Source organism: Podarcis vaucheri (assembly GCF_965113315.1).
Source record: "Podarcis vaucheri genome assembly, chromosome: 2".
Lineage (NCBI taxonomy): Eukaryota > Metazoa > Chordata > Lepidosauria > Squamata > Lacertidae > Podarcis > Podarcis vaucheri.
The window spans coordinates 125408130-125435098 of record NC_138760.1 but is presented as its reverse complement, the minus strand read 5'-3'; the positions used below and the strand labels follow the sequence as shown (position 1 = coordinate 125435098).

Here is a 26969-nt window from a genome sequence, read left to right as displayed (position 1 = left end):
TTTCTCCCCATAGCCAGCCCCACAAGCTCGGGGGACAGCCTACACCACTATCATTTTTATACTTAAAAGGGGAAGAAAGTTATTGGGATCTCTATATGGTTTAAGGGGCAGGGACATATCTGGGAAAATCACAGATGTGGCTTCAAACTGCAACATGAGTCACTTGCATTTGGGGCATGAGTTTGGCTTGACCTTTGCTAAGAACAGCCCTGCTGGGTTAGTCCAAACTCCCATCTAGTCCTGCAACACAGTGGCCAGTCAGACATTGCTGAGAAGCTCACAAGCAGGGCATGAAAGCAATGGGCCTTGTCAGGCACTGGTCACTAGCGACTGGCATTGGGGGGAAGTAACTATTCACTGCATGATTCAATATTTTGTTTGCTCACAATCTCCCAACCTTCCGATTCATTGGCTGTCTATGAGTGCTGGTGCTATATAAGAGAGGGAGGCAAAAAGGATGGATCCTGCCTTTCTCCAGAAGCTCAGTGCAAATAAGTGAGAGGTCTGCTCCATGTGGTGAATGGGGACTATCCCACCAATCTCAACCTGCCTTCATGCCACCACCACTCACCTGCATTCTTACTTACAAGTGGTGGTTCTTCTCCATCATTATTTCTGGCTCCAGCTATCGTGGTGCCCCTTTCACTCCCACCAAACAGACAGCTGCCACATCCGTTTGTTGATGCCAACCTTGAAAACCCTAAATGACATTGGCCCTGTATATCTAAAGGAGCGTCTCCACACCCATTGTCCAGACCAGATACTGAGGTCCAGCTCCAAGGGCCTTAAGAAGGTTCATTCAAGCATTAATACACTCAAATGAGATTCCATTTTTCAGTTGCTGTTTTTAATATTAGAAGAAGAATTTCAAGTTACACTAAGTTATTATTTAGGCTTAGGTTATGAACTCAGGAAGAAAGGAAGGTGGGTCATGTCAAAGTACAAACTGGATATGGTAGAGAAGGATAATTATGTATGAAGAGGGAGGCTGCACTCCGTGTAACTCTACAGGTAGGGTTATCCCTAAAAGTTGTAAGTCCAGACACTCTCCAGGCATGTGATTCAATGATTCCCTTTCATCATTCAGGATGAATGAAAAATGAAGAGCAAACTTTATCTAAGGAGATACATTCCTTCCCAAGGCAAGTCTGTGTGTTTCATTACTACTGTGGTGGAAAACAGTTATAAATGTGTTAAGAATCAGACAACAACTTTAGTTTTTGTGGCCAGGTGTTCCTTTGTGTTCAGATTAGGCCTCAGCACAATAATGTAGCATTTGGGAATGAAAATGCAGCCCAGAAGCCCAGCACTAGAAGCCAAGATAGAGAAGATCTGCACAGCTACCATGTATTTCCCCTTTGTGCTCAGGTAGGTGGGCACAAAGGACACCCAAACGCTGCAGAAGACCAGCATGCTGAAGGTGATCAGCTTGGCTTCATTGAAGGCCCCAGGCAGCTTCCTGGCCAGGAAAGCCACCGTGAAGCAGATGGCAGCCAGGAAGCTCATGTAACCCAGGGCAGCATAAAACATGGCAACAGATCCTTCATTGCATTGCAGGGTGATCTCTCCAGCCTGGGAATGCTTGTCAGAGTCTGGGAATGGGGGAGAGATGCCCAGCCAAATGATGCAAATGACCATTTGGACACAGGAGCAGGAAAGGACAATGGAGGTGGCCAGAGTTTTCCCTAACCATCTCCTCAGCCTGTTCCCTGGCTTTGTGGCCAGGAAGGCCAGCACCACCATGATGGTTTTGGACAGCAAAGAGGATACAGCAACTGAGATGATGGTGCTGAAGGCCGTTTGTCGAAGGAGGCAGGTGACTTTCCTGGGACGGCCAATGAAGAGGAAGGAGGACAAGAAGGACAGCAGGAGGGAGACAAGGAGAATGTAGGAGAGGTCCCTGTTGTTGGCTTTGACTATGGGAGTTTCCTTGTATTTAATGAAGATCCCTAAAACAAAGCCTGTGGTTAAGGACAGGAAGAGAGCCAAAGAAGTCAGGAGAATCCCCAAATATTGTTTATATGATAGGAAGGAGATAATCCTCGGAATGCAGTGATTTCGGTCCTTGTTTGGATATTGTTCTTCTGGACATTTGGTGCAACGCTCTGCATCTGAGGAGGAGAAAAGGAATGGCTTTGGCTTTGCTTACACACATATTCTATTACATGTTGAGAAATGCACTCACATGGGAGATATCACAAAATGAGCATGTGAATTTCATTACGCGATAGTTTTCGGGCAGTAACACTGCTTTATTTCCATGTTTCATTTCACTTTTAATTTGTATACTGCCTTTCTATATTGCTATGCAAAAGGAGGGTTACAAGCTGAAGAAAGAACAAAATAGACAGCAAAGATCACTGACGTTGCACATACACACAAAGTCATAATAAAAGCATATCTTTAAAGTAAACAACATGTCAAAATAAGCAAAATTCAATAATATTCAATAATAATACTAAGGAATAGTAAACAGTAAAATTTAATATCAGCTAACACTTATCATGTACAATAAAGAATTACTAATGTATAAATAAAAAAACAGCAAGTCAAAATGAATAAAATACCACAAAACATGCAAACCATGTAAAAGGATCAAACTGAGAAACAAGGACACACAGCCTATGATTTACTTATTTATAATAACTCCTAAGCTGCTACAGCTGTTCTCAAACTCCTTGTCTGGGATATCCAATAACTTCCAGCTGAAATCGCATATTTTTTAATTGTTCTACAATGTAATGGAATGGAATGTTCACCTAATTTTTATTACTATTTTGCATCATGCTTTCTCTCTTTTAAATAAATATTTGCTATTTTCACTATTTCTCATTTATTTTGAAGACATTTTTATTTTCCTTTTATGTGGGTGGTTCTGGTTCTGTGATCCTAGAAGGCATGGTACAAAATAGCCAAAGCAGTGCCATATGGGCAGGGCAGGCTGAACCCAATTTGTATCCCAGAGATTGCTTCCTGCGAGTCATTTCTTTCAAATTACTTCCTGGAAGGGGGTTAAAAATGAAGAAATCAAGAAAGGATCTGCATCCAAATATGTCTTTAGAATTTTCACAGAAATTTCTGACCAATATATTGCCCTATTCATATTCTCCCAACCAATTCCATCTCCTGTCGCTTCACCCACCTTCTTGTGTAGATATGGTCCCTTCTGCACACGGAACACAAGCGTAGCAGCAAACCGGCTTTCCTTCTTGAACCACCTTGGCATATCCTGGGCGACACCTTTTGGTACACCTGGCGTGAGGCACAGTCTAGCCATAAAGAAAAGATGACATATTAAAAAGGAAGTGTGAGCAATATATGTGCATGTGGAACTCACTCTAGAGTCTGGAAAAAAACCCAGCAGGGTCTCCAGCCCCACAAGAAAGCACCCTTGATGTCAGGGGTGCCAACTTGAATAAAATATTGTGGGCGGCCAGGTAAGCTGCACAACACATAATCGATGCCCATCAACTTTATGGGGCCCCAGCCCCCTCAAATATTTTATTGTGGGGGCCAAATCCCCCAAAGCTCCTAGGAGTTGGCTCCTATGCTTAAAGTAGAAACGAAGCCTACCTGCTGTGTTTGCTTTTTAAATAATAACAATAACAACAACAATTTATTTATACCCCACCCATCTGGCTGGGTTTCCCCAGCCACTCTGGGAGGCTTCCAACAATAGATTAGAACAGGGGTGTCAAACTCAAATTCATCGGGGGCCGCACCAGCAGTTTGGTCACCCTCAAAGGGCCGGATGACACCCCCTTTATGCACAAGGAGGAAGATGGTAGGTAAAATATAACTCATTCTCTTCGAAGGCATGCAGGCATAGATGGAAGGGGGTATTAGTTCTCCGCAAGGGTCGAGGACCCCAACATACACTCATGTAAGAAAACTTTTAGGTGCAGCTGCCTCCCATTGAGAGGAACAAGCGTCCTTTCACTATGTACAGCCTCCCTCGATTTCCCACTCCTACTTAAACATCAGCCCACAGCCCCACATAAAGGCAAACCACTCTTTAACATTCAAGTGTGTGTGATTAAAAGAAGCAATTTGCTATCATTCCCCTCCACACACATACTTTGTAAATATGGGGAACAGATAAATGACGTCTAAGGGTTAGGTTTCATCCTTTATTCCCCAAGGAGGAGGGACGTAAATACTTAAAATAGGGAGGCGCCTTTTCTCTCTGTGTGTTTTTTTTCTTTTCTTTTCCCTTTTTGGCAGGCAATAGAGCAAGTAGGTCTTAGGGAGTGGGTGGCGTCGGGCTTGACTTCCACATCTGCGAAGGTAAACGGAGGGAGATAACGGGGTGAGACGCGGGGGGGGGGGGCTGGAGAAGAAGATATGAGGTGAGGGAAAGAAACCTTGCAGCTCAACAAAAGCAGATAAATGTGCTAAGCCTCCAGCTTGCCCACAAAGACGACTCCTCTTCCTCCTCTTGTGTGTGTGTTGCTGCTGCTGCTGCGACACGGCTACTACTTACCCCTCAGGGAATTGGTTGATTAAATGCACATTTCTATGCCACTGAATTCATAAAATCTGTACGGTGGCGGTACCAAAGAATGTAAAAGGAAGGAGAGAGAGAGTCTCTCTCTCTCCTCCCCAGTCCCCACCCCCACTTCCTCACCTGGGCTCGCAGCTGGGCGAGCTCCGGTCCACCTCCCAGGTGACGTAAAGGTTCATCTGGACTGGGCACCCCCCTGCCGCCGCCTGACCCAGGAGCCCCCAAGCCGCCTCCCCCCGGGGCCAGAGAGCCACCTCCGGGGCCGAGAGCGGCCGGCTGAGATAACGAAGGCGCTGCCGCTGCCGGAGGAGGAGGAGGAGGAGGAGGCGCCAGCTGCTGCTGCTGTAGCACCGCCGGCAGCGGAGGCTGCCCTGAAAGGCTCTGTGCAGCCGGGGACGCCAAAGAAGCTGAAGCGCTGGATGCCGGCTGGTGCAGCGAAGACGTGAGCGAGCCCCGCTGGCCACCGAGCGCCCCTCTCTCTGCCATAGCTGAGGAGGAGGAGGAGGACGACAACGACTAGAGTCTCCCTCAATCCCCGCTAGCGCCTCAGCCGCTGCCTTATTTCCCCTTCAGCCGCGCGAGAATAAAAGGTGAAGGCTGGCGGCCGGCGATGGCTACACGGGCCACATGACAAGGTCTGGCGGGCCGGATTCGGCCCGCGGGCCTTGTGTTTGACACCCGTGGATTAGAAATACATTAAAACATCAATCATTAAGAACTTCCCTAAACAGGGATGCCTTCAGATGTCTTATAAAAGTCAAAAAGTTGTTTACCTCCTTGGCATGTGATGGGAGGGCGTTCCACAGGGCGGGCGCCACCCCCAAGAAGGCCCTGCGCCTGGTTCCCTGTAACCTCACTTCTTGCAGAGAGGGAACCACCAGAAGACCATTGGAGCTGGACCTCAGTGTCTGGACTGAACGATGGGGGTGGAGACGCTCCTCCAGATATATTGGGCTGAGGCAGTTTAGGGCTTTAAAGGTCAGCACCAATACTTTGAATTGTGCTCAGAAATGTACTGAAAAGAGTATTAATACATAGGTCCTTGAACAACTGGACTGAGGCACAGTCGAATAATAAAAAAGAAGGTAAATTCAGGGGAAGTATGTGTGTGCCACGAGACTTTGTGTCTATGGAGTTGATTCATAGAGTTTGGAAACAACCCAATAAGTTCTCTCGGCACACAGCAAAAGATGCAGAAAGAAAACAAAAGAAAATTCCCATCCCAGAACAGCAGCAATAAAACACTCTGATGAAGAGCAGTATTTAAACAGAGTATGATCACATCTTATGCAGGAGTTACATTCCGGGGAAGGAGTAGTATATGCAAAAATGTATATGCAGTGGTACCTTGGTTCCTGAATGGCTTGGCTCCCAAACATATCAGCTCCCGAACACTGCAAACCCGGAAGCAAGTGGCTTTCAGTTGAGTGCAGGAAGCTGTCGCAGCCAATTGGAAGCAATTCCTTAGTTTCCGAACAGTTTGGGGAGTTGAGTGGACTTCTGGAATGGATTAAGTACCAGAACCAAAATTCGACTGCACTCGAATGAGCCCCCTGGAACGGCTCCTGCACAACCACCCTGACCTTCCGGAGCTGGCATGCCAAGCAGGCCTTACTCCCAAGCTCTCTCTTTTGCTTACTGGGCTCCAGGATGCTCTTGCGTGGGCTCTGCAATGTTCTCATGAGATCTCACAGGGCCGGGCTGGATTAACCATTAAGCAAAATAAGTACGTGCTTAGGGCATCCAGCGAAGGAGGGGCCACAGAATTTTTTCTGTTGCTGGATTTACCATGGACCATATTGTGCAGCTCAATCAGGTTCCACAAAAACGGCTCCCACAGTAAATGAAAAAATTACATACATACATACATACATACATGTGTGTGTGTGTATCTACACATGAAGAGCATTATACACATTTAATAATTTACTTAATTAATTATAATGAAAGCATCAGCCAAACTTCCAAAAGATTATACTTGAATTCCTCTTGGAAAGATTCAACAGATTACTAGATCTTCATGTGTATCATGTGAAATAAAGGGGCTCTTACCTGGTTGAACCACTTGGGCCACACAATAGCTTCTGGGTTAATGGTGAGCTTGAAGTCAGTGGATGCCTCTCTCTCTATACTCCCAATTTTCACTCTAACACAAGAGTCATTGGGAAGCACCACCCAGTTCTCAATATCAAACATGATTGGCAGCTCCCCATTCTCAGCCAAATACAGTCCGCCCATGGAAGTGTTTAACAACCGGGTTTCTCTTAAGAAAGGGTGAAGCTGGAATGACAAGGAAAACACCAGCATTTCAAAGCATTTCAAAGCATTTTGGACATCTCATCCCTTGTCCCTTTGATCTCCAAAGTCCTGGCAAACCTGGCCTCGTTGGAATCTACAAAGGACTAAACACCCGAACTTAGAAAGCGTTTTAGATGCCTCATCCCTGCTTCCTTAGAACTCAAATCTCCTGTTCTGCCACAACTTCTCCTACTGGCAAGACTAAACAGACACCCTCCAGGTGGAAGGATGTCTGTTTTTACTTGTTTTGGCTTGTTTTCGCTTTGTTTTTTATTGCAGTAGACCACCTTGATATTTTATGAAGTACACTATATATATATAGTGTACTTCATAAAATATCAAGGTGGTCTACTGCAATATATATATATCCATCCAGCAGGAACCTAAAAAGAGAATCTAAATCTAAATAAATAAAACAAATAAAACAAAAACCTTTTCCTCACTGTTGCATTCGTGTCTAAATCAATGAGCATGATTATTGTAGAGTTGGTAGAAAGAACTTTGATTTCTAGAAAATGAAAGGAAATACCTGCCATGGCTGCAGCCTTTGACATGCCAACTGGTCTCCTCCACCCGCCATCAACATCTGCTTTGATCTGGATGAACAGGCAACATTTAAAGCATGTGCCATGATTTGGACACTGAAGTATGTTCTGTGGCTGTCTTGAGATAGAACAGTCTGCAGCTCCTCTTCAGACGGCACCTCCGGATTCTCCACATCTCTGCATCTTGTCCAACCTCTCGCAGCGAGGACGTGCTTTGAGTATGAACAACTAGATGCTTTTTGATGAAAAAGATTAAGAAGATGGGACTCTGATTTACAGCAGTCATGTTTGCTCCTTATTTTGGTCTTCATTACAAAGGAGAATGAACCATGGATATACTTCAAGGACTTGGGAAGTAAAAATAAATTCATGTCAAGGTCTTGAAAAGCTGTTGTGAGCCATACTTTTGGCCGAATTTGTTTCTCCAGTTCTTGTTGTAGTTTCATGATGAAACCCAGTGCCGTATGAATGTTTACATAGTAAATGAATACATTGGTCTGTCTCCCTAGGGCAATTAATTCACTTAGAGTGAACCTCTCAGGTTTATTGTTTTCAGGTATTCTTACTGAAAAAGCAACACAAATTCCATTGCTGGCCATCAGAGATGTCATGGCACTCAAGAACCTTTCTCCATTCTCACTGTCTGGAGCAAAGAGGCTGATCCACGTCCATCCGAAATGCTGGAGAATCTTTACAATCCCTGTGTACTGAACATCTTCATTGGGGATCGTACGGTAGACAAAAGGGACTTCAGTGTTTTCATCAACAACCACAGATACAAAGCCATATCTGATCTGGAGTGGGGAAGAAAAAGTATAGTGTTTCATTTTCAGAGCAAAGTACAGGATTAGCCTGAAATATTTAATACCTAACAAATATTTTGCTAGTTTAATTTATTTTGCTGCCTGGGGCTGATAGTTTTACTTTGAAACTTTGGGCAGTTGCAAAACTAGCAAAATCTCTGTGTTGAAAAACAATAGAATTGTAGAGTTGGAAGTGACCCTGAGGTTCATCTTGTCCTGCAACCTTGACGTTGGCAGCACCACACTCTAACGAACTGAGCTATCTAGCTTAACATAGCTCAGGATTTTCTCCCTCTTTGATGACTCTTTTTGCTGACAATAATGAGAATTTATTTTCCTGCTGAACTTCTTTTGTGTCCCTCCATGCCCCACCCTTCATACCTGTGGGATTTTGTACATGCCTGATGTGACTGAAATCACTTTGGAGATGATGGAATTGGCTCCTTCAAGAACAGCCAAGATATTATTCCATTTTCCACAGCGATAGTTTGGAATATTGCTTTCCCCACCTGCAAGCAGGTCTAGCATGGCATCAGAAGTGATCCTTGCATTGTAATAGTTCTCATAGAGGCTGTAGCCCAGGGTGATGTTGGGTAAGAGCCTGGGATCCCGGTTGATCTCTTGGATGGTGAAGAAGAAGGACAAGATGTGCCAGTACAACCTATTTGACAAACTGTATGAAATCAATCAATTAAAAAGTGTCAAACCATTCACCATTTAATGAAAATAAATCGTGATCAGGCTCATTTATACACTTGTGTTCTTCAACAAGCAACACAGCAGCACAGCAGGTAAAAATAGAGCATGTCTGGGAATATGTAACCCACTAGCTGGTGTGAAACTCAAGTTCCCTTCAGCCCCTGCCAGCATGGCCACTGATCAGGGGTGATGGGAGCTGTAGTCCTGCAACATCTGGAAGACCATGAAATCCTCACCCGTAAAATGGAGACTATTTTCCTAGTAACCAGGAGCCATTGAGGTGCAGTAGAAAAACGTGACGTCCTTCCGCATATAATTACTTACACAAGCTTAAACCTGGTCAATGGGGGCTGTGACAGACTGTCATTCAGTCTGTCTCTGACACAGGTGATCTTCTGTGCATCAACTTTTCCCTCAGGAACAAGGCAAAATAAATCACTATGATGTTGATAATTATAAGGGGAAGGAAGTTCATCTCTGCAACAACCTGAAGTCTCTGTGTGGCCTGAGGGGCAGGAGCAGAGTTGGAGATAAACATGTTTCGGAGGAAACAAATTGCTGCTCCAAAGTTTGACATGGGTCACGTGGTGAGTGAGAGTTTGGCCTGAACTTTCCTGCTGACAAGAGCATTAGAAGAGTCCTGCTGCTGGTTCAGTTCAAAGCTTAATCCAATGCAGTATCTTGTTGCACCCAGTGGCCAATCAGACATTTCTGGGATCCACCCAAGCTGATGCCAATAGAGTTGATCCCAGCAACTGTCATTCAGAGATATGCAGCCTCTTATCCTGGAAGTCATGTGTCTTTTAAAAGTTTCTCAGTTAGCAGCTGAAACAAAATAAAAAATTTCCTTCCAGTAGCACCTTAGAGACCAACTAAGTTTGTTATTGGTATGAGCTTTTGTGTTCATGAATGTTTGCTCATCTCGCTTTATTGGCCAAGGGAGCCGGCGTACAGCTTCCGGGTCATGTGGCCAGCATGACTAAGCCGCTTCTGGCGAACCAGAGCAGTGCACGGAAACGCCGTTTACCCTCCCGCCGGAGCAGTACCTATTTATCTACTTGCGCTTTGACGTCGTTTCGAACTGCTAGGTTGGCAGGAACAGGGACCGAGCAATGGGAGCTTACCCCGTCACGGGGATTCGAACTGCCAACCTTCTGATCGGCAACTCCTAGGCTCTGTGGTATAACCCACAGCGCCACCTGTGTCCCGTGCATGCACACTTCTTCACTCTTTCCTTTGTCAGTGAATTTCTCCACTGGGCTACAGTATCCAAAAAAAATGCTTCCTATTTTCTATCTAAATTCTCCAAGTGGATTCTTCCGTGGATGCCTCTTTGAGTAATAATTTTTCAGGAAAAACCTATTCATTTTTGCTTTCTCCATGATTTTATGCATCTCTTTTAAGTCCCACTTTTACAGTCTTCATTCCTTAACCAGGGTCTACCAACCTTTTTAGGCCCCTAAAAACAACTGGGTATTTTATATTTTGAAGCTGTAAGAGGAAGTGGGAAAGAGCATCATTCTTTCCAACCTCCTTCTTCAGTTCCATGTTATTTTCAAGGGATTAAAGGTGATCACCCTCACTACCTCATAACCGAGTGGACAAGGGTGAGGGGCTTAGAGGATTCACAAAGATTCCAGGGGATTCCTCAAGGACACAATTTGTGGAATGCTTTCCAGGGAGGTACGGCTGGTACCTTCATTGTACACCTTTAGGTGCCAAGCGAAATGTTCCTTTTTAAACAGGCCTTAGGCTGATTGACATCCAAGGCCCTTTTAAATGTCTTCTGGTGGAGGCATTATTGGTTAGTTTGTGTTCTTTTTTATTATGTATTTTGTCTTTTTTACATTGTCTTTTTATGTTGTGAACCACCCTGACATCTATGGCCAATGGGCGCTATAGAAATTTACTTATTATTAATAATAATAATTAATCAAACTAAGGTGTCTGGCTTAGCTCGTTTCAGACTACCTGATATCAAGTTTCAGTCATGTCCTTCCATGTACTAAGTTTTCTCCTAGTCTTGTACTTTTGATTCTCATCAAAACTCATGTGCCAGAAATATTTCCATATGAAAGTTGCAGATTTCCATATGACCTTTTATCTATGTCCTTCATGTACCTAGTATAATGTCCATTTTCTTCTAATTTAGCTAGGTTCATTTTGTACTATAGCAATTCAGTTGACAATGTCTTTTTTTTATAAGATATTTATTGAAATTTTCAAAATTTTACAAAATAAAAAGAAGAAAGTACAAAATAAAAATAGTTAACAAAGTAGAAAAAGAAGAAAAAACCCCTTCCAACAATACAAATACAAATTCAAAAATAAGAAAAAGAAACAGAAAAAAACAAAAATACGCATAAAATATTTAAGAACATTTAAAAACAAATTCATTATTCTCAAATCCTCAACTGTCATTACCTTCTTTCTTTGACCTCCTCCTCCTCCTCCCTTTCTTTGTATCCTAGTTATTAATTATCCCAGCAAATCCTTTCCATATTTCATAATATTCTGTCATTACATTACCTTAAACTGTTTTAATCTTATCTTTCTATATAAAAAAATAAAGCTTGAAACTTAAAGCTTAGATCTTATCCTTACCAACTTCTCATAACCATAATATTCTTTCATAATTCTTTAAACATCTTTACTAAAGCCAAGTAATTTCATTCCAACAGTTGACAATGTCTTAAGCAGCTTAGGAAATTCAGCTATGACTAATATGCAGTCTAACTCAAGATCAAAGAGGAATAATTTTAAGCAACAATAGGCAACTCCACAATTGCTATTAGTGAAGAATCGGGAATCAGAAGCTTTAAGAGGTCTACTGTCAATTATCTATCTCCTCCGCATCACAAGTGAGCTAAGGGAACTTTGACAAGGATGCTTTCGGACCTTTTTCTCACCCTAGGCATGGTTAGCTGGAATTGCAGTGAGAGGAAACTGCTTGTCTGTGCAAGGGGGGAGGATTATTGGGGCATTGTTTTTTGATTATAAATTTTGTGGTTTCATAGTTATACTTTGATTTTGTTCTGTGAACCGCCCTAAGACCTCCCAGTATAGGGTGGTATATAAATTGAGTACATAAGGATAATAATAATATTTCTGGAGTTTACTGCAGCCCTCAGGAAAACACTATCTGGGATCCAGATTATTTTTTAATTCCAACAGCAACCTGTGGTTCCACTCAAGATTCAGAGGGGTGGGGACATTCCACTCTACAATTCTACAACTGGACAAAGGCCTCAGTTTATTTATAGCGTCCTGATCTTGCTCTTTGGCCAAACTCCCACTGTAGCTTACAAATATCATTCCTAAAACAGTCTATGTCCTCAAGCTTATAATTTTAAAAGACATGGATAATAATAATAATAATAATAATAATAATAATAATAATAATAATAATTTTTTATTTATATCCCGCCCTCCCCAGCCGAAGCCGGGCTCAGAGCGGCTAACAACAATAAAGATAGCACAGCATTCTAAAATCAATTCATTTTAAAATCAATTCAAATCAAATTAATGGCAACCATTGAGCTAGAGTTCTGTGAGGATTGCCGAAGGAGGGGGTCAGACTGTGCCTTGGCCAAAGGCCTGGTGGAACAGCTCTGTCTTGCAGGCCCTGCGGAAAGATGTCAAGTCCCGCAGGGCCCTAGTCTCTTGGGACAGAGCGTTCCACCAGTTCGGGGCCACAGCCGAAAAAGCCCTGGCTCTGGTTGAGGACAGTCTAACCTCCCTGTGGCCCGGGATCTACAAGAAGAATCGGCCTCCACAAACAGTGGTCAGGATGATATGAGCCGGAGTCCAGCAGCGCCTGAAGGGCCACTGTCTCCCTATCCCTAAATAAGAACTATTTCCCTATGAAAGGGAACCATTGAAGCGGTGGTGGAGAAGCATGATATCCATGATGTATTTAATTATTTACACTATAAGCTTGGTTACTGGGGGCTGGGAAAAGTTATATGGAAGTTGCTCAGCAAAGCTTCTTGGAGATATGATTCCACTAATGAGGAAGTCTCCAGGACGCGAGTAAATCTGCGCTTCATTTTCTTTGCTTTCAGCTTCTCACAGACTTGTCATGTGACAAAGACACATGAGAGCAGAGTCAGCAAAGCAGGCTGGGAAGTGCTGGGACTGCACAGTCATTTGGGCCTCCTAAAGTTATTCAGTCCTAACTGCTAACTGTTGGGTCACTCTGACATGTGACAAAGTAGCCAGTTTCTCTTTTGTGCTCTCTGTAAGAAATTAGAGTCTCTCTGCTATGGTTGTGAGCAGAGTTAGTATGTAATCTGAGTGTCAAACTGTTTGGAACCATGTAGTTTATGAAGAAGTTTATTTTAACTTAGTAAAGCTTTTATTCTTTAAAACTCTGCATTATTAATTTACACTGCGCATCAAGACTTGATGGTGCATTAGAAGCAGAGGTAGCAGCAGAAGCCGCAGCAGGGAGGTCATTCTGGCTTGGCCTCCTACACCTCTATTTTGACTTCTTCTTTCTCCCCCATAGCCAGTTAATCAGAAGAAGTCAACACCCTCCAGCACAGTGTGATACGTATAACCTCAGGCTTCCTTGGCTTCTCATGTCTGGGCAATTGCCTAGGATGTCTCTTGAGCTTTGGGAAGAATAAATCACTATCATTTTTATAATCAAAAGGGGAAGAAAGTTCTTGGGATCTCTACATGGTTCAAGGGGCAGGGACAGAGCTGGGGGAAAATATGTTTACACCAAATCACAGATGTGGCTTCAAACTGCAACATGTCACTTGAATTCTGGGCATGAGTTTGGCTTGAACTTTGCTAAGAACAGCCCTGCTGGTTTAGTCCAAACTCCCATCTAGTGCTGCAACACAGTGGCCTATCAGACATTGCTGAGAAGATCACAAGCAGGGCATGAAACCAATGGGCCTTGCCAGGCACTGGTCACCAGCAACTGGCATATGGGGGAAGTTGCTGCTTGGCAGGGGGTTGGACTCGATGGCCCTTGTGGTCTCTTCCAACTCTGTGATTCTATGATTCTAACTATGCACTACATGATTCAATATTTTGTTTGCTCTCAATCTCCCAACCTTCCGATTCATTGGATGTTTATGAGTTCTGGTGCTATATAAGAGAGGGAGACAAAAAGGGTGGATCCTGCCCTTCTCCAGAAACTCAGTTCAAATAAGTGAGAGGTCTGGTCCATGCGGGTGAGCGAGGACTACCCCACCAATCTCAACCGGCCTTCATGCCACCACCACTCACCTGCCTTCTTACTTACAAGTGGTGGTTCTTTTCTATCATTGTATCTGGCTCCAGCTATCATGATGCCCCTCTCACTCCCACCAAACAGACAGCTGTCACATTCATTGTTTGATGCTGACCTTGAAAACCCTAAATGACATTCGCCCTATATATCTAAAGGAGCGTCTCCACACCCATTGTCCAGACCAGATGCTTAGGTCCAGCTCCCAGGGCCTTATGAAGGTTCATTCAAGCATTAATACACTCAAATGAGATTCTGTTTTTCACTTGCTGTTTTTAATACTAGAAGCAGAATTTCAAGTTACACTAAGTTATTATTTAGGCTTAGGTTATGAACTCAGGAAGAAAGGAAGGTGGGTCATGTCAAAGTACAAACTGGATATGGTAGAGAAAGATAATTATTTATGAAGAGGGAGGCTGCACTCCGTGTAACTCTACAGGTAGGGTTATCCCTAAAAGTTGTAAGTCCAGACACTCTCCAGGCATGTGATACAATGATTCCCTTTCATCATTCAAGAGAATGAAAAATGAGGAGCAAACTTTATCTAAAGGGATGCATTTATTCCCAAGGCAACTCTGTGTGTTTCATTACTACTGTGGTGGGAAACGGTTATAAATATGTTAAGAATCAGACAACAACTTTAGTTTTTGTGGCCAGGTGTTCCTTTGTGTTCAGATCAGGCCTCAGCACAAGAATGTAGCATTTGGGAATGAAGATGCAGCCCAGAAGCCCAGCACTAGAAGCCAAGATAGAGAAGATCTGCACGGCTACCATGTATTTCCCCTTTGTGCTCAGGTAGGTGGGCACAAAGGAGACCCAAACGCTGCAGAAGACCAGCATGCTGAAGGTGATCAGCTTGGCTTCATTGAAGGCCCCAGGCAGCTTCCTGGCCAGGAAAGCCACCGTGAAGCAGATGGCAGCCAGGAAGCCCATGTAACCCAGGGCAGCATAAAACATGGCAACAGACCCTTCATTGCATTGCAGGGTGATCTCTCTAGCCTGGGAATGCTTGTCAGAGTCTGGGAATGGGGGAGAGATACACAGCCAAATGATGCAAATGACCATTTGGACACTGGAGCAGGAAATGACAATGGAGTTGGCCAGACCTTTCCCTAACCATCTCCTCACCCTGTTCCCTGGCTTTGTGGCCAGGAAGGCCAGCACCACCATGATGGTTTTGGACAGCAAAGAAGATACAGCAACTGAAAAGATGGTGCTGAAGGCCGTTTGTCGAAGGAGGCAGGTGACTTTCCTGGGACGGCCAATGAAGAGGAAGGAGGACAAGAAGGACAGCAGGAGGGAGACAAGGAGGATGTAGGAGAGGTCCCTGTTGTTGGCTTTGACTATGGGAGTTTCCCTGTATTTAATGAAGATCCCTACAACAAAGCCTGTGGATAAGGACAGGAAGAGAGCCAAAGAAGTCAGGAGAATCCCCAAATATTGTTTATATGATAGGAAGGTGATAATCCTCGGAATGCAGTGATCTCGGTCCGTGTTTGGATATTGTTCTTCTGGACATTTGGTGCAACGCTCTGCATCTGAGGAGGAGAAAAGGAATGGCTTTGGCTTTGCTTACAGACACAATCTATTACATGTCGAGAAATGCACTCATATGGGAGATATCAGAAAATGAGAATGTATTGTAAGAAAGGGAAGCTTCTTCAGTGCATTTCCTAGTTTTCGGGCAGTAACACTACTTCATTTCCATATTTCATTTTGTGTTTAATTTGTATACTGCCTTTCTATATTGCTATGCAGAAGGAGGGTTGCAAGCTGAAAAAACTACGAAATAGACAGCAAAGATCACAGACGTAATACACACACAAAAAGTCATAATAAAAGCATAACTTTAAAATAAACAACATATCAAATAAAGCAAAATTCAATAATATTCAATAATTATATTCAGGAATAGTAAACAGTAAAATTTAATATCAGCAAATGATTAACAGCTTATACTTATTATGTACAGTGGTACCTCGGGTTACATACGCTTCAGTTTACATATGCTTTAGGTTACAAACTCCGCTATCCCAGAAATAGTGCTTCAGGCTAAGAACTTTGCTTCAGGGTGAGAACATAAATCGTGCTCCGGTGGCTCGGCAGCAGCAGGAGGCCCCATTAGCTAAAGTGGTGCTTCAGGTTAAGAACAGTTTCAGGTTAAGTACGGACCTCCGGAATGAATTTAGTACTTAAGCCAAGGTACCACTGTATTAGCAAATTCAATACTATTCAATAATTATACTAAGGAACAGTAAACAGTAAAATTTAATATCAGCAAAGAATAAACAGCTAACACTTATCATGTACAATAAAGAATTGCTAATTTATAATCAATAAAAAACAGCAAGTCACAATGAATAAAAGACCACAAAATATGCAAACCATGTAAAAGGGTCAAACTGAGAAACAAGGACACACAACTTTATTTATTTTTAATATCCTTGAACCTCTTTCTTCCAAGCTGCTACAGCTGTTCTCAAATTCCTTCTCTAGGATATCCAATAACTTCCTGCTGAAATCCCATAATTTTAAATTGTTCTACAATGCAATGGAATGGAATGATTACCTAATTTTTTTGATTATTGTGCATTGTCCATTGCTTACAGGGAAATTCTTCTTTTAAATATATATTTTCCGCCCATAGAATTGGAAATTAGACCAGATTATGGTTGGAATATAGTCTCTGAAGAGCTGTATTTAATACGTAGTAAATCTCCAAATATCCCCCTGATTGTAATGGGAGACACCAATGCTCGAATTGGATCAGATAATACAGCTCTCTACAAACGCTATGTCTCAAATCTAGCTGAAGATGTCCCACTCCCATTGAGAATAGGGAGGAATTCAAAGGACATCATTATTGATAAAGCGGGAGGAAAACTTTTACAATTGGTTTTAGAATTTAACCTTTCATTTATGAATGGCTCAATGTGGCCGGATATTCCAGGAAATTTTACCTTCAGCTCCAAAAGGGGTAGGAGCATAATTGACTATTCTCTAGTTTCCGTTGAAATGTTAAATGAAGTTGCCTCTTTTACAGTTGTACCTCGCTCAGAGAGTGACCATTTCCCAATAGTTTTAGAGATGCACAGGAATCCTAGAAATAATGATATTAGTCCTCTTACCAGTATTGATAAGACTATTTATGCCAAAAGAATTTATATAAGTGATAGAAATAGGGAGGATCTATTAGCAGTATTTGAAAATAACCCAGTTATTCTCGAACCGGTGGCTAACCAAAATTTGATACCCTTGGAGGACAATGATTGTTATTATAAGACTATCCAGGAATTATTCTCTTCTTTTTTAGACCCTCAGTTCAGCAACAAACCTTCAAATAAGTATAACTGGTTTGATAAAGATTGTATTACCTATAAGAAAAAACTGAGAACTTGTCTAAGAGAAGCCTATAGTACCAACTCTCAAGGTCTCTGGATGACTTATTTTGAAATGAAAAATGCTTTTAAGAACATGCTCCTGGAAAAAAAATCGGAGTTTGCACTAGCCAAATGGTCTAAAATTGTCACTGCATTAGAAGTTAAAGATACCAAAACTTTTTGGTCACTTCTCTCAATAAAAGATATCACTGATTTCCCTAATATAAGCGATGAGGCTTGGATTTCACATTTTACTGTTGTTTTTTATGATCACCAAGTTTGTAAAAAGGAAAATCTTAATGTTCCTCTGGCAAAAACCACACAATTTCAAATTACTGTTGAGGAGATGAAAAGGATAATTCTTTCGTTTAAACAAGGGAAATCACCTGGTATGGATGACATCCCAATAGACCTGCTGAGATTAGATGTAGAATGGTGGGCCATTAAACTTGTGCCACTTTTTAATTCTATCTATCACTCAGCCCTTGTACCTAAATCGTGGAACAACTCAATAGTGGTACCGATCTTTAAAAAAGGTGAAAGGAATTGTCAAGAGAATTACAGGCCTATAAGTTTGTTACCGTGCATAAGTAAAATCTACGCCAAATCTCTGCTTATTAAATTAGAAGAATGGATGCTGACAAAAGGTCTACCTGGTAAAGAGCAGGCCTGTTTTAAGGCAGGCTCGTCAACTCTTGACCAGTGTCTAGTGTTAAGTCATCTTGTGGATAAATATGTCATGAGAAATAAACGAAAACTCTTTGTGGTATTTGTGGATTTAAAAAGTGCCTTTGATTCGGTCAACCGTAACAAATTATGGACTAAACTAGAACACCTTGGTATCGACCCATATCTACTTACACTGATTCAAAGTTTACATTCTAATAACCAAATATATGTTAAAGTATCCAAAGATTGTAGACTTGCAGGACCTATTCTGAATAATCGAGGAGTTAGGCAAGGCTGTATCCTGGCCCCTACCCTATTTAATCTATTTTTATCTGACCTACCATTATTTCTTCAAAATGCAACCACTCATACTCCTTATTTAAACAATAGCCCACTTTCTTTATTACTTTACGCAGATGATGCTGTAATTATCTCACTCTCTGTTTTGGGTTTAAAAAAATTATTTAAGAGTTTCTCAAACTACTGCTCTCTCAATAATCTCAAAATTAATTATGATAAGACAAAGATTATGCAATTTAGAAAGAGAGGGAACCCAAAAGGCTGTATAATTAATGGACATTTAATACAGGAAGTTAAGCACTTCAATTATCTGGGAATCACATTTAAAAACAATATGAATTGGAATATACATATATGTGCTGCAATAGTTAAGGCCAAAGTGACAGCCCACCATATTAAATCCTACTTTTTTTCTCCAGTGGGAAACAGATTTATTCCAGCTGTATTGCAAGTGATTGACATGAAACTTTGTGCCCAACTTCTATACGACACACCAGTGTGGATTTCAGGTGACCTCAAGAGGTTGGATAAATTTCACGCATCCCTTCTGAGGTCATTACTAGGACTTGCAAACTCTGTAAAATATGAAACAATATGTTGTGAGCTGGGAATATTGCCTTTATCAGTAAGAGCATGGTTGAGGACCTTGAAATACCGGATTTTCCTCCATTATAGAGCCCTATCCCCTAATTCTCTACTTTACGATCTTTTGAGTGATAGTGCAATCTACAATCTATCATTGATTTGTAAGAGAAAACTGGATTCGATTGGGCTCACTCTAACTGACTTTGAAATCTCTGATCCCAAAGATACATGGGAAATTATCAGAAAGACTCTCACAGGAAAAAAGTGTTCTCGCCATGCTTGAGGTTGCAAAGCACAGCACTTGCTCTCCTATCCACTTAAATCTCCCTTTGTGTAGAGATTTCCAAAAGGGATACATAACAAATTTGAAGAAACATGAATCGTGTAGGCTGTTTATGTTGGCCAGATTCAACATGTTTCCCTCGATGGTAGTGAGAGGAAGATACGTAGCTATCCCAGAATTAGAGCGTCTCTGAAAATGCAGAAAACAGGAACCCGATACTCTAGAGCATATATTCTTTTCCTGTGATTTCGGCAGTTATGCCAGAAAACAATTATTTAAGGCCCTAAAATTTAATAGACAGATTTTTACACAACCAACTGTTCAGGACCTGCTGGGGGACAGCGATGATCAAATTACATTAATAGCGGCTGAATTTTTAAGTGCTGTCCATGAAGAAAGAATGGGCCACGATAAAGAGACTTAGTGGTTTTTAATGGTAGGTGATGTTGCTGTGTTGTATTATATTATCTTTGTACATCGATTCATTTCTTGGAGTTAAGAATAGAACTAGGATAAATTGTGTTCGTTGAGCCCGTATTTTATACAGTCTGTATATGATGTTTGTTTGTTAATGTGTGGTGTGTTATGCCTAATAAAGGATTTTGAATTGAATTGATTATTGTGCATCATGCTTTCTCTCTTTTAAATAATTATTTGCTATTTTCACTATTTCTCGTTTATTTTGAAGACATTTTTAATTCACTTTTGTGAGGCTGGTTCTGGTTCTGTGATCCTACAAGGCATGGTACAAAATAGCCAAAGCTGTGTCATATGGGCAGGGCAGGCTGAACCCAATTTGCTTTCTGCAAGTCATTTCTTTCAAATTAAAAATGAAGAAATCAAGAAAGGATCTGCATCCAAATATGTCTTTAGAATCTTCACAGAAAGTGTCCGAATAATATGTTGCCCTATTCATATTCTCCAACAAATTCCATCTCCTGTGGCGTCACCCACCTTCTTGTGTAGATATGGTCCCTTGCGCACACAGAACACAAGCATAGCAGCAAACCGGCTTCCCTTCTTGAACCACCTTGGCATATCCTGGGCGACACCTTTTGGTACACCTGGCGTGAGGCACAGTCTAGCCATAAAGAAAAAATGCACATTAAAGGGGAAGTGTCAGCAATATTTGTGTATATGGAATTCACTCAGAAAGTCTGTAAAGAATCCAGCAGGGTCTCCAGTCCCACAAGAAAGGACCCTTGATGTCAGGGGTGCCAACTTGAATAAAATATTGTGGGGGCCCCGCTAAGCCACACAACACATAATCGATGCCCATCAACTTTATGGGGCCCCAGTCCCCTCAAATATTTTATTGCGGGGGCCAAAGCCCCCACAGTTCCTAGGAGTTGGCTCCTATGCTTGATGTAGAACGGAAGCCTCCCTGCTGTGTTTGCTTTTAAAACAATAACAATAATAATTTATTTATACCCCACCCATCTGGCTGGCTTTCCCCAGCCACTCTGGGAGGCTTCCAACAAAAGATTAGGAATACCTTAAAATATCAATCTTTAAGAACTTCCCTAAACAGGTCTACCTTCAGATTTCATATAAAAGTTAGGTAGCTGTTTATTTTCTTGACATGTAATGGGAGGGCATTCCACAGGGCAGGCACCACTACCGAGAGGGCCCTCTGCCTTCTTCCCTGTAACCTCACTTCTTGCAGGGAGGGAACCACCAGAAGGCCCTCAGAGCTGGACCCCAGTTTCTGGGCTGAACGATGGGGGTGGAGACGCTCCTTCAGATATATTTGGCTGAGGCAATTTAGAGCTTTTCAGGTCAGCACCAACACTTTGAATTGTGCTCGGAAATGTACTGAAAAGAGTATTAATACATAGGTCTTTGAACAAGGCACAGTCTAATAATAATAATAAAGAAGGTACATACAGGTGAAGCATTTGTATGCCAGGAGTATTTGTGTCTATGGAGTTGTTTCATAGAGTTTGGAAACAACCCAACAAGTTCTCTAGGCACACAGCAAAAGATGCAGAAACAAAAGAAATGAAAAGAAAAATCCCATCCCAGAACAGCAGCAATAAAACACTCTGATGAAGAGCAGTATGTAAACATAGAGTATGATCACAGCTTATGCAGGGGTTACATTCCGGGGAAGGAGTAGTATATGCAAAAATGTATATACAGTCGTACCTTGGTTCCTGAATGGCTTGGCTCCCAAATAAATCAGCTCCTGAACGCTGCAAACCCGGAAGCAAGTCTTCCACTTTGTGAGCATTTATCAGAAGCCAAACGTCTGACGTGGCTTTCAGTTGAGTGCAGGAAGCTCCTGCAGCCAATTGAAAGCCGTTCCTTGGTTTTAGAACAGTTTGGGGAGCTGAGCGGACTTCTGGAATAGATTAAGTTCAAGAACCAAAATTCCACTGTACTCGAATGAGCCCCTTGGAACGGCTCCTGCACAACCACCCTGACCTTCCGGAGCCGGCATGCCAAGCAGGCCTTACTCCCAAGCTCTCTCTTTTGCTCACTGGGCTCCAGGATGCTCTTGCGTGGGCTCTGCGATTTTCTCATGAGATCTTGCAGGGCCGGGCTGGATTAGCCATTAAGCAAAATAAGTACGTGCTTAGGGCATCCAGGGAAGGAGGGGCCACAGGAATTTTTCTGTTGCTGGATTTACCATGGACCATATTGTGCAGCTCAATCAAGTTCCACAAAAAGGCTCCCACAATTAATGAAAAAATTACGTACATGCATACATACATACATACATACATACATACGTGTGTGTGTGTGTGTATCTGCACATGAAGAGCATTATACACATTTAATAATTTACTTAATTAATTATAATGAAAGCATCAGCCAAACTTCCAAAAGATTATACCTGAATTCCTCTTAGAAATATTCAACAGATTACTAGATCTTCATGTGTATCATGTGGAATAAAGGGGCTCTTACCTGGTTGAACCACTTGGGCCACACAATAGCTTCTGGGTTAATGGTGAGCTTGAAGTCAGTGGATGCCTCTCTCTCTATACTCCCAATTTTCACTCTAACACAAGACTCATTGGGAAGCACCACCCAATTCTCAATATCAAACATGATTGGCAGCTTCCCATTCTCATCCAAATACAGTCCGCCCATGGAAGTGTTCAACCACCGGGTTTCTCTTAAGAAAGTGTGAAGCTGGAATGACAGGGAAAACACCAGCATTTCAAAGCATTTCAAAGCATTTTGGACATCTCATCCCTGCTCCCTTTCAGCTCCAAAGTCCTGGCATACCTGGCCTCGTTAGAATTTACAGAGGACTAAACACCCAAACTTAGAAAGCATTTTAGATGCCTCATCCCTGCTTCCTTGGAACTCAAAACTCCTGTTGTGCCACAACTTCTCCTACTGGCAAGTCCCTCCAGGTGGAGGGACGTCTGCTTTTAACTTGTTTTGGCTACTTATGGTTTTATTATATGGTCTTATGTTTTTTATTGCAGTAGACCACCTTGATATTTTATGAAATACACATTTTATATATATATATTTTCCAGCAGGAACCAAAAAAAAAGAATCTAAATCTAAATAAATAAAACAAAAACCTTTTCCTCACTGTTGCATTCGGGTCTAAATCAGTGAGATTGATTATTGCAGAGTTGGTAGAAAGAACTTTGATTTCTAGAAAAGGAAAGGAAATACCTGCCATGGCTGTAGCCTTTGACATGCCAACTGGTCTCCTCCACCCGCCATCAACATCTGCTTTGATCTGGATGAACAGGCAACATTTAAAGCATGTGCCATGATTTGGACACTGAAGTATGTTCTGTGGCTGTCTTGAGATAGAACAGTCTGCAGCTCCTCTTCAGACGGCACCTCCGGATTCTCCACATCTCTGCATCTTGTCCAACCTCTTACATCGAGGACGTGCTTTGAGTATGAACAACTAAATGCTTTTTGCCGAAACAGATTAAAAAGATGGGACTCTGATTTACAGCAGTCACGTTTGCTCCTTATTTTGGTCTTCATTACAAAGGAGAATGAACCATGGATATACTTCAAGGACTTGGGACCATAAAGCAAATACATGTCAATGTCTTGAAAAGCTGTTGTGAGCCATACTTTTGACCCAAGTTCTTGTTTCCAAAGTACTTCTTCTAGTGTCATGAGGGTACGCAGTGATAAATAACTGTTTACATAGCAAAGGAATACAGTGGTCTGTCTCCGTAGGGCAATTAATTCACTTAGTGTTAACCTCCCAGGTTCATTCCTGTCTGGTATTGTTACTGAAAAGGCAACACAAATTTCATTTTTGGCCATCAGAGATGTCAAGGCACTCAAGAACCTTTCTCCATTCTCATTCTCTGGAGTAAAGAGGCCGATCCACGTCCATCCAAAATGCTGGAGGAACTTTACAATCGCCATGTACTGAACTTCTTCATTGGGGACCGTACGGTAGACAAAAGGGACTTTGGTGTTCTCATCAACAACCCCAGATACAAAGCCATAACTGAACTGGAGTGGGGAGGAAAAATACAATGTTTCATTTTCAAAGAACAGATTTAGCCTGAAATACTTAATACCTAACAAATGTTGTGCTGACTGGGGCTGATAGTTTTATTTTGAAACTTTGGGAGGCTGCAACCCTAGCAAAGTCTCCGTGTTAATAATAAGAATAATAATAGTAATAATAATTTATTATTTAAACCCCGCTCATCTGGCGAGGATTGCCCAGCCACTCTGGGCGGCTTCCAACAGAACACTAAAATACCATAACCTACTAAACATTAAAAGCTTCCCTAAACAGGTAAGAAACATGAAATCATAGAGTTGGAAGCGACCCTGAGGTTCATGTTGTCTTCTCCCCTGCAATGCAGCTGTCCCATACGGGGATCAAACCTGCAACCTTGACGTTGGCAGCACCACACTCTAACCAACTGAGCTATCTACCTTAACATAGTTCAGGATTTTCTCCCTCTTTGATGCCTCTTTTTGCTGACGATGAAGTGAATTGATTTTGCTGCTGAACCTCTTTTGTTTCCCTCCATGCCCCACCCTTCATACCTGTGGGATTTTGTACATGCCTGACGTGGCTGAAATCACTTTGGAGATGATGGAATTGGCTCCTTCAAAAACAGCAAAGATTTTATTCCATTTTCCACAGCGATAGTTTGGAATATTGCTTCCCCCCCCTGCAAGCAGGTCTAGCATGGCGTCAGAAGTGATCCTTGCATTGTAATAGTTCTCATAGAGGCTGTAGCCCAGGGTGATGTTGGGTAAGAGCCTGGGATCCCGGTTGATCTCTTGGATGGTGAACAAGAAGGATGAGATATGCCAGTAGAACCTATCCGACATACTGTAAGAAATCAATCAATTAAAACCATTCACCACTTAATGAAAATAAATTGTATTTGATTCCCAATTAATGGTCTGCTTTAGGGCTGCCATACGGACATAGAAGGAAGACGGCAGTTGGAAACAGTGTCCAGGTGGTAATCACTGGAATTTCCTCTTAAATAACTCAAAATAACTTTTGTGTCTGGATTTTCATTGTTGCAATAGGGGGACTCTAGTCTGTATGTTTGTTTGAAGGGTGAGAAGAGACATATCCTTCTCACAAGATGAAAATCCATTTGCCACCTAAGAATTAAAATATAAGAATTTCTCAAGAGGAGAAGCACACATCTTCAAAGAAGGAAAATGAAGAAAACATTCTTTGTTCCATATGTGTGAGAAATATGGGGACATGGCTGCTAAGGCTCGTATTGGCTGCTTCAAAGGAGTTGCATAAAGAGCCAACTGCAATGGAGAGCTAAGTCTGTTTAGAAGCTCTATTTGATTAGTATGGCTTATTTTCAATAGGCATGATTCGGATTGGGCTCTTATTTAATAAAGGTCAGTTTCAACCAGTCTTTCTGTGAAACAAACCATCAGAAGGATGGATTTCCTTCCGTCTCCCATGTGCAAGTGAATTCAGGTGTTTGGCACAGCAGAGAGGGGGAAATCTTAGGAATGTGGGTTGCTGCTGGGGAGGGGGGAGTGAAGCAGAGAAAAAATCCCTGGAGCCAAATTAATTCCCAGAAGCACTGAACTTGGCTAAGCTTGCAATTGTGTGTCTTATTCTGCATCATAGGGGGGCTTCTTGTGTAGTTCCAGGTTGAGATAATGTCCACTTAAACTAGCATTTCATCCAGAAGGATAGTTTCCTTGTCATTCATATTTCTCCCTGTGGGAACTGTTCAATCTCATTGCAATGGAGTCACAGACACTAATTCTGCTGATATCTCCTGGGAAGTTATTTCAGACAGGCGAACGGATGGAATCAAATGCCCTCCCAAATATCAGCATAAAAGACCTCTGTTTTGTCTGTTTAAATATGTTTTCTTTTGGTTTTCAACAGTAACACTATAAACTTAACATGAACAGCAAACACAACACTCAGAATATATATTATTGGAAGTAACCTTAAGCTACATACATAATAGGCTCACTGCTTAATTAGCCCTCTCCATAGAGATACATGTGTTATAGGGAGTTGCAATAATTGTGCTGGCTTCTTAATGTGATCTGTAAAGAACAAGCACATGCTTAAAAATTTGGCTTTATTTTCCGGTCCTTTAAAAACTCTGCTGCATTGGGTCAAGTGTTCAGAAAGTGCTATTTCCCATACACCTGCATACCAGGAACACAAAGCAGGATTTTCTCCAGTGTCCCACTCATCTCATGAATGCAGCTGTGATCATTCAGTGAATCCTTTTGAACCCTGATCAGGCTCATTTATACACCTGTGTTCTTCAACAAGCAACACAGCAGCACAGCAGTTAAAAATAGAGCTCGTCTGGGAACATGCAACCCACTAGCTGCTGGGAAATTCAGGTTCCCTTCAGCCCCTGCCAGCATGGCCAGTGATCAGGGGTGATGGGAGCTGCAGTCCTTCAACAGAGTCCTCACCCCTAAAATGGAGACTATTTCCCTAGTAAACAGGAGCCGTTGGGGTGCAGTAGAAAAACGTGACGTCCTTCTGCATATAATTACTTACTCATTCTTAAACCTGGTTAATGGGGGCTGCGAAAAGATGTATGGAAGTTGAATAGAAAATATATTTGGAGTTATTATCCCACCAATGAGAAAGTCGCCAGTCTGGAAATAATTCTGTGCTTTGATTCCTTCCCGGATTGGATTCAGGGGGCATTTTGCCTTCAGGTTTCCACAGGATTCAAGCAAAATGAGCAGCATCAGCATCTGGGATCTCATTCTGACTGGCGGCTACACCTCTCTTGTGAGTGTTCCTCTCTCCCCCATAGCCAGCTACATCAGAAGAAGCCAAAAAACTCTTATTTATCCAATATGGGTAGTGCTCAGCTATACCTTCAGAGCCATTAAACCTCACACAGATCTATCCCACCCCTCTTACTCTCCATTGTCATTCAGTCTGTCTCTGACACAGGTGATCTTCTGTGCACCAACTTTTCCCTCAGGAACAAGGCAGAATAAATCACTATGATGTTGATAATTATAAGGGGAAGGAAGTTCATCTCTGCAACAACCTGAAGTCTCTGTGTGGTTTGAGGGGCAGGAGCAGAGTTGGAGATAAACATGTTTGGGAAGAAACAAGGTTGCTGCTCCAAAGTTTGACATGGGTCACGTGGTGAGTGAGAGTTTAGCATGAACTTTGCTGCTGACAAGAGCATTAGAAGAGTCCTGCTGCTGGTTCAGTT

General features: G+C 42.2%; 2 protein-coding genes across 2 annotated transcripts; both read right to left on the bottom strand.

Moving 5' to 3' along the window:
- Positions 1–846: 846 nt before the first annotated feature.
- Positions 847–26505, bottom strand: LOC309527540 (vomeronasal type-2 receptor 26-like; the record flags this gene model as incomplete). Its single annotated transcript, XM_082214365.1, has 6 exons — positions 847–2111; positions 3143–3269; positions 6557–6784; positions 7332–8141; positions 8532–8823; positions 26291–26505. 6 exons carry the CDS (start codon positions 26503–26505, stop codon positions 1201–1203), a joined length of 2583 nt encoding a protein of 860 aa, XP_082070491.1. The 3' UTR covers positions 847–1200.
- Positions 14693–24606, bottom strand: LOC309527541 (vomeronasal type-2 receptor 26-like; the record flags this gene model as incomplete). The annotated part of the gene is made up of 5 exons (XM_082214366.1): positions 14693–15632; positions 20266–20392; positions 22225–22452; positions 22954–23766; positions 24316–24606. The coding sequence occupies 5 exons, from the start codon at positions 24604–24606 to the stop codon at positions 14722–14724; spliced, it is 2370 nt and encodes a 789-aa protein (XP_082070492.1). The 3' UTR covers positions 14693–14721.
- Positions 26506–26969: the final 464 nt, after the last annotated feature.